At 43.1% G+C, this 12,854-nt stretch overlaps 1 protein-coding gene across 9 annotated transcripts in view; it reads right to left on the bottom strand.

Annotated features, from left to right (window-relative positions):
- Positions 1–12,854, bottom strand: part of ttn.2 (titin, tandem duplicate 2) — a 167,591-nt gene that overhangs the window by 44,960 nt on the left and 109,777 nt on the right. For all 9 annotated transcript variants that reach the window (XM_080839079.1, XM_080839080.1, XM_080839082.1 and 6 more), the window contains 24 exons: positions 12,504–12,785; positions 12,025–12,324; positions 11,609–11,914; positions 11,210–11,518; positions 10,795–11,076; positions 10,413–10,712; positions 10,021–10,314; positions 6,961–9,918; positions 6,349–6,873; positions 5,964–6,248; positions 5,547–5,846; positions 5,163–5,465; positions 4,727–5,002; positions 4,317–4,616; positions 3,910–4,212; positions 3,521–3,820; positions 3,145–3,432; positions 2,713–3,015; positions 2,322–2,624; positions 1,935–2,240; positions 1,517–1,804; positions 1,132–1,422; positions 725–1,012; positions 37–624 (listed from right to left, as the gene is read on the bottom strand). In XM_080839079.1, coding sequence (XP_080695205.1) covers positions 37–624; positions 725–1,012; positions 1,132–1,422; positions 1,517–1,804; positions 1,935–2,240; positions 2,322–2,624; positions 2,713–3,015; positions 3,145–3,432; positions 3,521–3,820; positions 3,910–4,212; positions 4,317–4,616; positions 4,727–5,002; positions 5,163–5,465; positions 5,547–5,846; positions 5,964–6,248; positions 6,349–6,873; positions 6,961–9,918; positions 10,021–10,314; positions 10,413–10,712; positions 10,795–11,076; positions 11,210–11,518; positions 11,609–11,914; positions 12,025–12,324; positions 12,504–12,785 — 10,278 coding nt within the window. The remainder of the gene's footprint in view (positions 1–36; positions 625–724; positions 1,013–1,131; positions 1,423–1,516; positions 1,805–1,934; positions 2,241–2,321; positions 2,625–2,712; positions 3,016–3,144; positions 3,433–3,520; positions 3,821–3,909; positions 4,213–4,316; positions 4,617–4,726; positions 5,003–5,162; positions 5,466–5,546; positions 5,847–5,963; positions 6,249–6,348; positions 6,874–6,960; positions 9,919–10,020; positions 10,315–10,412; positions 10,713–10,794; positions 11,077–11,209; positions 11,519–11,608; positions 11,915–12,024; positions 12,325–12,503; positions 12,786–12,854) is intronic.

The raw sequence follows: 12,854 nt of genomic DNA, 5'->3' as shown, positions 1-12,854 counted from the left end.
TGACAATCATCACACTATCAAAATGGTTGAACTCACCGAATGGATGCTTTGCAATAATTGGGTCAGATCTGATCCAATCGCCAACTCCATATTTGTTTTCCGCGAACACTCTGAAGATGTACTCAGTACCATCATGGAGTCTCATTACTCGCATGGAATTCTTCTGGAGAGCTGAAGCAACAGTAACCCACTTACTGGCTGTGGTGTGTCTCTTTTCCAAAATGTAGTTGGAGATCTCTGAGCCACCATCATCCTTTGGTGCACCCCATTCCAGTGTGATTGCATCTGCAGTGATTTCATCAAACGTGATCGGACCTGTAGGCAGACCTGGCTTGCCAACAACCTTAAGGTCAATGGCTGCCTCTTTGGTGCCACAACTGTTTCTCACAACAAGACCGAATTTGTCAGCATCACCTCGCTGGATATCACGGATAAGCAAGGTAGTGATGCCAGGAGCAGATTCAACAGACATCCTTCCACTGTCTGACAGAGTAATACCACCCTTCTTCCAGATAGCAACAGGGGCGGGCATGCCACTAATAGGGACGTTAATGCGTATAGTGCTACCCTCCTTTGCCACGTAGATACCATCTTGCACATGTGAGAGGTCAGCATTAGGTAGAACTGTAATAGATAGAATAATACATGTGTTAAAGAGAATCAATGTATGCTGATGTATGTATTGTTTTATTCTGAAGTATGGCTTAAAATCACGATTACTTACCCGTCTGATCTTTAGCAAGCACAGTGATATCGGTATGAGGACCCTCTAAAGATTCATTGATGGCTTTGACTCTGAAAGTGTACTCCTTTCCTTCTTCAAGGCTGCCGACACTGAACTGGTAGAGCCTAGATTTCATAAGTTCTTTCCATTTTTCTTCCCCTTCACTCATTTCCAAAACATAAGCAACAATGTGGCTTCCACCATCACTAACTGGTTTCTTCCAGCCAAGTGTGACTGAATCCTTAGTGATTTCGACAGGCTTGAAGTCCAATACTGGTCCAGGTTGTTCTGAAATTACATGTTTGTATAGGGGTTACAAAGAGTGACCGCTTAATCATATAATGACTGATAGCTGTCATTACAATGTTAACAGTCATTACAATGCTTTTCTAGAAGAAAATATTCACCTGAAGCTTTGACTGGTCCGGCAGTTTCACAACCCTCCCCAACACCATAGGTGTTCTCAGCAGACACTCTGAAACAGTAAGCCATTCCTTCCTCCAAGTTTGGAACTCTAAACGATGTTTTAGGCCATTCAGGGGCAACACAGGTCCATGCCTTTCTCTCTGCAAGGCGCTTCTCAACAACATAACTCTTTACTGGGCTTCCACCATCAATAGGTGGAGGAGCCCAAGTTATAGATGCATGGGTCTTTGAAGTCTCCTTGACAATTAGATTAGCGGGTGGTCCAGGTGTATCTATAGCAAATGACAAATATTGATTACATATTCACATAAATGATCACAACAATAGGGTACCAGAGGTTTAAATGTATACTATTTGTCATCTTACCAAGGACCTTGACAATAATGATGTAGGACTTTGATCCACTGCTGTTTTCAAGAGAAAGGATATATTTGCCAGCATCATATCGGTTGATATTCTCACACTGCACATATGTGTCCCACTCTGTTGAGTTTATAATGAGCCCATCTCTCTCCTTGATATTGGCATTAAATTTGGTCCAAGTCACTTTGGGTGCAGGGCGACCCCTCAGTGGCACATAGAGTCTCATTGTAGCTCCAGCACGGAGCACAAGGACCTTCCTAAGATCTGCATCAAGCTCACCCTCAGGAGCAACTGCAAAAAAAGATTTTTTTTAAATGAATTTGCAAAAAAACAACAACAAAAATACAAGGTAAATCTATTCTATAATGCTATTATATTACATTCTATTATTTGAAAATGTCTCTTAAATGATTACACATACTTAAGATGTTTTTGGGTGTATGATTTCCAGGAACTTCACTGGGTTCACCAAATCCAATCTTATTCACTGCAAGGACACGGAACTGGTACTCTATGCTATCCATAAGACCCGTCACCACGAACTTTGTTTTCTGGAGATCCTTTGGAACATTGCACCTCATCCAGTCTTCAGCCTCTGCTCTCTTGGACTCCACTTGATAGCCCAAGATCTCACATCCACCATCATAAGCTGGTTTTGTCCAAGAAAGGCTGATGCTGCTGTGTGTGGAGTCGACAACCTTCGGGAAAGCAGGAGGTCCAGGGGGATCTATTGGAGAAATGATATACAGATTAGTGATGTATTTGGCCACTTAAGACTGATCATTTGAAGTAATCAATGTATACTTACACAAAGGATCCAGTGCACATGCAGAATTGGATGGATCACTTGGTTTCCCAAGGCCTGCTTTGTTGAGGGCAGTTACTCTGAACTCGTACTCTGTTCCCTCTGTGAGGCTGCTTGCCTTAATGGTTCTGTCTATCACCGGTTTGCGGTTGACTTTAGTCCAGGTGAGGTCATCACCTTCACGTCTTTCAACTATGTAGCCAATGATGGCTGCACGCCCATCATCTTTGGGTGCCTTCCATGTGACAGTCATTTGATTGCACATGATGTTTGTAATGATTGGAGGATCAGAAGGCCCGGGAACACCTTAATATTTAAAGACAAAATATTTGATGAGTATATCTGAAAAGAACACATAAATATTCAAGATGTGGAAAAAAATGCTAAATCTTACCAAATGGATTCCTTGCAATTACACTGTCAGTGACAATGGGATCACCAACACCATACTTGTTTTCAGCACTGATTCGGAATTCATACTCATGGCCCTCGATCAGTTTCTCCACTGAACAGTTTGTGAGCTGCCCATTGATATTAGCTGTGACTTGAGCCCAGTTGGCTCTGCTTGTCTCCCGTTTGTCTACAATGTAGTTGGTTATTTCAGAGCCACCATCTGCCACAGGTTGTTCCCATCTTATTTTAACGCGGTCTGCAAAGATGTGGCTGACCTTGACTGATGCTGGGGGTCCAGGTTTGTCTGTAGAAAACGAAATAATGAGTTTAGTCTGAATTAATCAGCAACAGAGAAAATATTGAAAAAAAAAAAAAAAGATAACCAAGTTCTGATTGTTCAGAATGATCCAGTTCACACATTACGTTCACTTACCAAGAACCTTGAGTCTAATGGTGCCAGACTTTGATCCACTTGGATTGTCAGCAGTAATAGTATAGTCTCCCGTTTCCTTCCTGGCTACAGCGAACAATTCCAGACTGAACATGTGTCTGTTCTGTTTCATCTTTATTCCCTCAGTCAGCTTCAGTGGTTCGCCATTCCTCTTCCATGAAACCTTCGGGAATGGTTTTCCATAGACTTCAGCTTCAAGTGTCACATTTGCACCAGCCTTCACCACGATCAGTTTCTTCATGTCAACGCTAATCTCAAGTCTTGGTGGAACTAAAATGAAAAAAGTAGCACTCTGTATTAAAATCCCAGGGTCTTAAATGAATGTCTAAGTCAGTCTTAATAAATAAGGAAAGCTTACCAGTTTCTGCTATGACAGGAATGGGGTCTGATTCTTCAGAGGGCAAACTCTGATTAATTGCTGTCTTTGCAATTATTCTGAATTTGTACTGAGAACCTTCCTCAAGTCCAGTAACAATGAAGTTCTCCTTTGGCACATTCTGACAGTTGGCATTATGGCGTACCCACTTTTCTTCAGGTACCTTCTGTGATTCAGTATAATATCCAATGAGCTTGCTGCCTCCATCATTTTCTGGACGGTTCCATACAAGAGCCACTGAAGTCCTTGTCACATCAATGGCCTCTGGTTTGCCAGGTGGATCTGAGGAAATTAATGATTATAATACAATTCACAAATTGTATACAAGTATTTAGACAAAAATTTATCTAAAATAAAATTATGTTACTCACCAACTGCAGTCCTTGCTGTGATGAAATCAGTCTGCTTGCTTGGTTTACCCTGACCTGCCTTGTTGATGCCAGACACCCTGAAGGTATACTCAAGACCTTCAATTAAGCTATAGCAAGTGTATTCTGTTGAACGAACTAAGGCCTCATTGGCCTTAACCCAGAGCAAGCTGTTTCTCTCTTTGCGTTCAATACAGTATCCAGTCAGAGGGCTGCCACCATCAGTGGATGGTGTCTCCCAGGTGAGGATCACAGAGTCTCTGTTAACCGTCTTGATAGTGAGATTTCTTGGCTCACTAGGAGTGTCTGAAATCAAATAATTCAACAGTCAACATACACATTATTATTAGATGAAGAGGAAAAAATATTGAAACGTATTTTCAGCATGGTTGAATTGGATGGAAATTTACCGAAAGGATGTCTTGCAATCATCTTCTCTGAGTAAATAGGCTCTGAAATGCCGAAGCGGTTCTCTGCACGCACACGGAAACCATATTCATTTCCTTGTGTGAGCTTTCCAACTCTAAAGGTGGTCGTGGTGCAAGAGGCAGACGCCGTAACCCAGTCTCCTCTGGATACATCACATTTCTCAATAATATAGTTAGTGATACTGCTTCCTCCATTCTCTTCTGGTGAATTCCATGCCAAACCGCAAGCGTCAGTATCCACTTCTACGATTTGAAGAGGACCCATAGGTGGACCAGGAATGTCTAACACAAGAGATAAAGGAAAAATATAAATTGGGATTCTTGTTCTGATCACCATATGTTTCCATTTGTCATTTTTGGTTGTGTGTCTGTGGAGAACAATGTGAACTCACCCATAACAATGACTTTTATGATCTGGTTGACCCTTGAGACACTGTTCACAGCAGCAAGACTGTAGTAACCACTGTCCCTTCTGTTAACATCTTTGATGAAGAGGGTGGTGGTATTTTGAGTTCTTTGCACAAGCACACGGTCTGAGGTTACCAGGTCATCATTGCCAATCTTCCATTTTATGGAGGGTTGAGGTTTACCGGAAAATAGTGCCTCAATTTTCATCTTAGTTCCTGCCCTCACAGTGACTACATCTGGCACTATAAGCTTTGGTGCCACTGAAAGAAACACATCATATATGTAAATATAATATTGTAAAAAGAATATTGAAAGTATATATATACATTATATATGTGTGATATATACATATATGTGTGTGTGTGTGTGTCTGTGTGATGTTAAAGAAAGAAAAGACAGTGGAGATTATTTGCTACGTACTTAGCTGTTCCTTGACCTCAAAGATTCCCTCAGCTTCTCTTGCAAGACTGGTTCCAATTGCATTCCTTGCAGCCACTCTGAATCTGTACTTTGTATTTTCTTTCAGTCCAACAACAACAATGGTGAAATCTTTAACAACTGAATATGGTGTCCATTTATCCTCAGGCTGACCATCCTCTTGGTAATCAACAAGGTATCCATTGATTTTGGATCCACCATCTCTCAATGGTTTCAACCATCCCAGGGTTGCACAGTTCTTTGCAATTTCCAAAACATCCATCTTCTTAGGAGGATCAGGTTCACCTGTTCAAACAAATATTCATATGTGAAGACAAGTAATCACCAAAAGTAATACTTCACTTTACTGTTAGGGCCTTCACTTACTCATAGGATCTGTTGCCAGGTATGACTTAGGAGAATCTTTAGGTACACCAATTCCATACTTATTGACTGCCATGACCCGGAAGTAGTACTCAATTCCTGGTGAAAGATTTGTGATCTTGAAGCTTGTCTTCTTTATTTCATTGGTGCAGTTTGACCAAGTCTTCCTATCAACCTCACGCTTCTCGACAATGTAATTCAGGATTGGACTGCCACCATCATTATCAGGAGGTAGCCAACCAAGCTGACTTGATGTCTTTGTGACATCTGTTGCTTCAAATCCACCAACTGGTCCAGGAGTGTCTATTTGTTTCCAAAAATGATTTAAATTAATACACAAATGCATAGATAAATATCTCATCACACGCTGTTCTCAAAGATAAACTGTTAAACTGTAATGTTACTGCAGTATTTGCTTACCTAAAACTTTCACACGCACAAACACTGCCTTCTCCCCAGAAGAGTTTGACAGTGTCAGGGAGTATCTTCCTGAATCCTCGCGGGTACTTTCAGGTATCATAAGGAAGGACATGGTATCCACCTGATCCACATGCCCTCTGCGAAGAACATTGTCTTCACCCATTCGTCTCCATGTTACTTTAGGAGCTGGTCTTCCTCTTATTGTTGCAAACAGTCTAATAGGGCATCCCGCTCTGACAGAAAATCCCTTCCTGAGACTAGCATCCAAGTCGATCTCTGGGGCCTCTGTAAGTGTTGAAAGTGAAAGGGAATGTATTTAAATGTTTTTTACTCAGGCATTTATTTTCACACCTGTAATTATATATTGTTTAACTCAAGGGCTTACCAAGTATTTCCTTGGGTGAAGCTGCCTCTTTCAGTTTTGCCGGGCGACCCCAGCCCATCTGGTTTTGAGCCGCAACTCGGAAATCATACTGCTTCTTCTCATCCAGATTTAGGATGGTGAACTCTGTGAGGACCAGAGCTCCACCAGTGTTACACTTCTTCCAAGCTGCCTTTGGATCCTTTGCAGGTTTCACCTTAACTTCACCTTCGGGCTTTTCACCTTCGGCCTTTTCACCTTCGGCCTTTTCACCTTCAGGCTTTTCACCTTCAGGCTTTTCACCTTCTACTTGTTCACCATCTACCTGTTCACCTTCCACCTTTTCAACCACTTCAGCCTCAGGCTCTTCAGGTTCAGATTCAGATCCAGATTCAGGTTCAGGTTCTTCTCCTTCAACCCTTTCCTTCATTTCCACAGAATATCCAATGATTGGAGCACCGCCATCATATACAGGCCTGACCCAGCGAAGTGAAATGCTAGTCTTTGTGCTGTCACCCACCTTCAAGCTGCCAGGAGGACCAGGAGGTTCTGAAAAAGGCATAGAAATATTAATATAGATTTAAGACACAAATGAAAGAGAAAGAGAGGGGGAGAGAGAGAGAGAGAAATACATACCAATTGGATCTTTGGCAGCAACAGGTCTTGTGGGTTTGCTGGCCTCTCCCAAACCAACTTCATTTTCAGCCTTAACACGGAATTGATATTCATGGTTGGGGATCAAGTTTGTGACCTTCATACGTCTTTCTGAAATTGCACTCTTTGTAACTGGCACCCATTTGACGGCACGCTTCTCTTTCCTCTCCAGGATGTAGCCAGTGATAGACTTTCCTCCGTCGTTCTCTGGAGGAGCCCATACAACGGTCATTTCCTCTTTGCCAATCTTAGTGATCTCTGGGATATTTGGTGGTCCAGGCCTGTTATACAGGGTCCTGGCAGTAATGGCCTTGCTTTCAATGGCAGGACCTGTTCCCATTTTGTTTTCAGCCCTGACCCTGAAGATGTACTCATTTCCTTCTACAAGACGAGTGACATTGCAGTAGGGGGTGACAACGGATGCTGAGTAAGTGGACCAAACCATTCTTCTGGTTTCACATTTCTCCAGGATGTAGCTGTCAACCTCACAGCCACCATCATCCTCTGGTAGATTCCAAACAACTCTGCACTTGTCAACTGAAATGCCAGAAATCTTCAAGTCCCTCACAGGGCCTGGTATGTCTAGAACATTAACGTTTGCATAGGCTGTGAAGGTGCCAGCTGGATTTGTGGCTGTGATCACATACTTTCCAGTATCACCACGCTTGGATTTGGTCAAGAGGAATTTGGAGTAATCAGTGCCATTTTCAACAGAAATCCTAGGATTGTCAGCTGCACATCTGTCTTTGACCCATTTAACCTCTGGTTCTGGTTTGCCTCTGATATTAGCTTCCAGTCTGACAGATTCACCTGCCTTTACCACAATGGTGCCAGAAAATTTCAAGTCAATAACTGGTTTCTGGATATCTTCTTTGACAATAATCTCACCTGTCTTCACCCAGTTGCTTTCTCCTCCATCATTTACAGTTTGAACCCTGAAAACGTACATTTGGTTCTCAACACATTTATCCACATTGAAGAATGTGTCTTTGAGCAGTGTTTCAGCGTTCAGTTCCTCCCACTCTTCAGCGCCTTTGGCCTTCCTCTCCAAATTGTAGAATAGATTTGGACATCCTCCATCATAGTCTGGTTTTCTCCATTTAAGGGAGACTGTGTTCTTACCGACGTCAGTGACACGGAAGTTCTCTGGCTCACCAGGCTTCTCCATGCGATCAATGGCAAGGGTTGGTAGCTTTGTCTCTGTTGTTGGCCCAGGGCCGCATTTGTTTGCCGCAGAGACGCGGAAGAAGTACTCATGGCCTTCAATGAGTTTCGCCTTGATCATGCCGTTTGTGCACACAGATGAAATTACAGCCCATGCTCTCACATTGGGTTCACGCATCTCAACGATGTAATGACTGATTTCAGTGCCGCCATTGTCCTCAGGAGTATCCCAGCATACCATGCAAGAATGCCTGCACACATATGTCACTCTCAGATTCTGACAGTGTCCTGGTCTGTCTAAGACATTTACGGTAACAGCTGCTGTTGCTTCACCACTGGCATTGACAGCTTTGAGAACATACTGACCATGATCTCCTCTCTTGGCCTCTTTGATGTGGAAGTGAACAACTGGAAGGTTAACTGTGATTGTGGTACGCTTGTCTTTCTCCAAAATGTTCTCACCCTTGGACCATGTAATTTCTGGGTCAGGTCTTGCCTTAATATAGCCTGTGATGTTAATGTTATGCCCAACCCTTACAGTTAAATGTGTGCGGCATGTTGCAGCCATCTCGATCTCTGGAGGGATCAAGATGTCCTGAGCGATGACAGATTCTGGAATATCTCTTGTTTCACCATCTCCAATCATGTTCACTGCTCTGACACGGAACCTGTACTCAATGCCCTCTTCAAGGCCTGTGACCATGAATGCACATAGTTTAATCAGGTCATCCTTTTTGCAGTTCTCCCATTCACCACCGGCCTTCTGCATCTCCAGAACATATCCCAAGACAGGGCTGCCACCGTCCTTGGTAGGCTTGATCCAGACCAAGTCAGCATGTGACTTGCTGTAGTCTTTCACTTTGGGATTGACTGGGGGTCCAGGCACAGTGATTGGTCGACTGGGCTTAGCGGGATCTGAAGTTGGAGAAGGACCACTGTAGCCAACAATGTTTTCTGCAAAGACTCTGAACTCATAGCTAGTTCCCTCATAAAGTCCAAGCACTTTGTACCTAAGATCCTTGCAAGGTGTCTTATTCACTCTAATCCATTTTCCTCCAACATGTCTACGCTCAATAAGATATCCACTAATTGAACTGCCACCATCAAACAAGGGCATGGTCCAACCAAGAGTCAAGGAATCTTCAGACAGGTCAGACACAGATGGTTTACCAGGATGAGCAGGTGCTTCAAATGAGTGCTCGGCAACAGTAGGTTTACTCTCAAGAGGAAGACCAATGCCAATCTTATTTTCTGCACGAATACGCACGACATACTCAACACCCTTCTGGAGACGGCTAATCTTTAATTTGGTGCTGGTACTGCCAGAGCTCACTCCACCCCAGGTTTCTTTCTTGGCTTCTCTCTTCTCAACGATGTAGTTTATGACTGGGCTACCACCATCATTCTTAGGAGGACGCCAGTCAATAATCATGTACTCTGGAGTGACCTCAAGGATATTGACAGGGCCAATTGGTGCGTCTGGGACATCAAGAACTGTAATATTCAAAGCTACTGTCTTGCTTCCAGCAGCATTTGAGACGGTGAGAAGATAAATTCCAGTGTGATCTCTTGTACATTCTGAAATGGAGAGGACGGTGGAGTAGTTGTCAGTGTCCAATTTGATGTTCCCTTCACTCACAATTTCTTCGCCATCAATGGCCCATTTTGCAGAGGGAATAGGTATGCCTCTCATAATGGCAGGCATCCTAATTGTGCTTCCAGCTTTGACAATTATTCCTTCAATCAGTTTCACATCAACCTCAACAATAGGAGCCACTGTAAAAAAAAGGAAAAAAAACACACATGATAGTAAGTAAATAGCTGCTATAAAGAGTACTTTAATAACCATTAAAACAAATAAATAAAAATAAATCTTACCAAGTTTTTCCTGGCATAGGACAGGAACTGTGGTATCTGGTCGGCTAAGACCAATGGCATTCTCAGTCTTCACACGGAACCTATAGGTCTTGCCTTCCTCAAGCCCTGTCACATGGCATTCAGGAATACTGACTGTATTAAAGATAATCCAGTCTCTCTCTCCCTCCTCTTGGTACTCAACCAAGAATCCAGTGATATCACTTCCGCCTGTGCGATCTGGCCAATTCCACTTAAGCCACACCTCTGTTTTGTCTACATCTACATGATGCAAGTCCTTTGGTGGTCCAGGTGGGACTATGCAAACAAAAATCAATAAGATCAGTTCAATATTAACACATACAAATCACAAACGTAAACTATAAGACTACGTTTCGTTAAAATGATGTACTTACACAGAGGATTCATGGCTTTGGCAGCTTTGGTTGTCTCAATATATTCACTTCTGCCAAACTGATTCTCAGCAGCAACACGGAACAAGTATGAAGTGCCCTCCATCAGGTGCTTAAGCATCATGCTGCGCTTCTTGGAGGTTGAGCACACTGGCACCCATTGTGCTGCTGATGCATCCTTCTTTTCCACCACAAAGTTAGTGATGCGAGCGCCACCGTTATCTTCTGGGTCTTTCCAAGAGAGTTGAGCTGAGTCGCATCTGACATCAGATACCCTCAGGTGCTGAATAGGACCAGGTTTGTCTGAAATTACAGAAATAAAACGTGACCTCAAGGAAATGTTTTTACCACAAACTAAGTGCAAAGGGAAGTGCTTCTCACTTACCAAGGACAAGCACTGTGCATGTGGCTGTTTTAGATCCAGCAGGATTCTCCACAGTCAGTGTGTAATCACCACAGTCTTCACGGGTGCAGAAACGCATCTCCAACTTGGTTTGCGATCCAGCTGTGGTTGTTTCCGTTCTTGGAGGCACTTCTGCCTCGTTCTTTTGCCATGTGATGGTTGGGAAGGGTATTCCCTTGACTTCAGCAATAAGTGCGATGTGTGTTCCTGCCATGGCCTTCACCTCTCTTGTCATACTAGCATCCAGAATAAGCTCTGGTGGCTCTGTTTATGGGGAAGATGAAAATGTACATTAAACAAAATACACACACACACACACACACACACACACACAGACACACACACACACACACACACGCGATATTAAAATGTGCATGATTTATTGGTAATTAATTACCAAGTCTGTCCACTGCTTTCACAGGCTCCTTGACAGAAGCAGGCTCAGATTCACCAGCAGCGTTCACAGCTTTCACTCTGAACCTGTACAGCTCGCCATCCTCCAAGTCGATGATCTTGAACTGTGTCTCCGGGCAGGACTCAGGAGTTTGATTGACCTGAAGCCACTCTTCATCTCCAGCTTTCTGATATTCAAGAAGATATCCGAAGATTTTGCCTCTTCCACAGTCAAGTGGTTGCTTCCAGGCAAGAGTGACAGAGTCCTTTGTATGGTCAATGGCCTCCACTTTAACGGGTGGGCTTGGAATAACTGTAACCAAAATTAATTGTTAGAGTTTTTTTTTCATATTGCTGTTATACTGTATTCAAGATGAATATGTAGACTAAGAATATCACATACCAATGGGATCCTTGGCAAACATGGGCTTTGATGGAACACTTGGGTCACCCACACCAACAACATTTTCGGCACAGACACGGAACTCGTATTCACAGCCAGGCAGGAGATCAGGAACCCAGTATTCGGTGCTGGGGAAGATGCGTTCCTTTCCTGCCCGTGTCCATCTGTTGGCCATAGTCTCTTTCCTCTCTACTACATAGTTGGTGACAGGCTTGCCGCCATCAACAGCTGGTGGTTCCCAGGCGATGAGAGCGGTGTCCTTGAAGGTCTCCTTCACCACGGGCTGTGAGGGTGGGTCAGGTACCTCTGTTAATAGAAAATGAAAGAGAGATGTTATGACACCATTGTGTTATTGAGTGAAATGACAAGGAAACTGTAGATTGGAGTAGTTGGTGATATCACCAATGGACACTTACTGAACACGTCCTTTGCTTTTGTCTCAGCAGACAGCAATGGGTCACTGATGCCATGGATGTTCTGAGCACAGATTCTGATGATGTAGTCACGTCCCTCAATAAGTTTGGGGACTTTGCATGATGTCCTGGTGCAGGCCTCTGTGACAGGCATCCAGAGGTCTCTGTTTGAGTCTCTCTTCTCTACAATGTAGTTGGAGATTGCACATCCACCATCATCCAGTGGAGGATTCCAAGAAATTACCATGTAATTCCTGTAGATTTCATCAAAGACAACTGGACCCTCTGGAGGTTGTGGGCGATCTGGAGAAATAGTTCACACATTAATTATTTAACCATAGATTTCACACATTGTTAGTAAATAATGATAACAACAACAACAATGAGTTAATAATTGGTTAAAACAAATACATTAGTATCTTGAATATTAAATAAAATTGGGAAAAAGTCAGAAATTAGCCACTGGAATTCTATCAACTTACCGACAACTGTCACTGTGCATATTCCCTTGCATGAACCAATAGAGTTCTCCAGAATGACAGTGTATTTTCCACTGTGCTCACGCTTGGCCTTAGTCATGTTCAAGGACAGGGACTTTGAAGTATGTGAGACTGTGAGGAAATCGTCTGCCTTAAGCTCCTCTTCCTCCTTCATCCATTTAACCGTTGGGTTTGGCTTTCCTTTGTAACGGCTTTGCATGAGGCATGGTTCCCCAACACGCACTGTGATCTTCTCACGGAAATCCAAGTCAAGGGATGGAGGTGCTGTTGATCACAAGAAAAAAAAGGAAATTAAAAAAATTGGATAATAGATTGCATTGTCAAAATACAAAA

The sequence above is a fragment of the Sprattus sprattus genome (assembly GCF_963457725.1).
Source record: "Sprattus sprattus genome assembly, chromosome: 5".
In the NCBI taxonomy this organism is placed as follows: Eukaryota; Metazoa; Chordata; class Actinopteri; order Clupeiformes; family Clupeidae; genus Sprattus; species Sprattus sprattus.
Note: the sequence above shows the minus strand (reverse complement) of the source record. Positions and strands in the feature narration are given on the sequence as shown.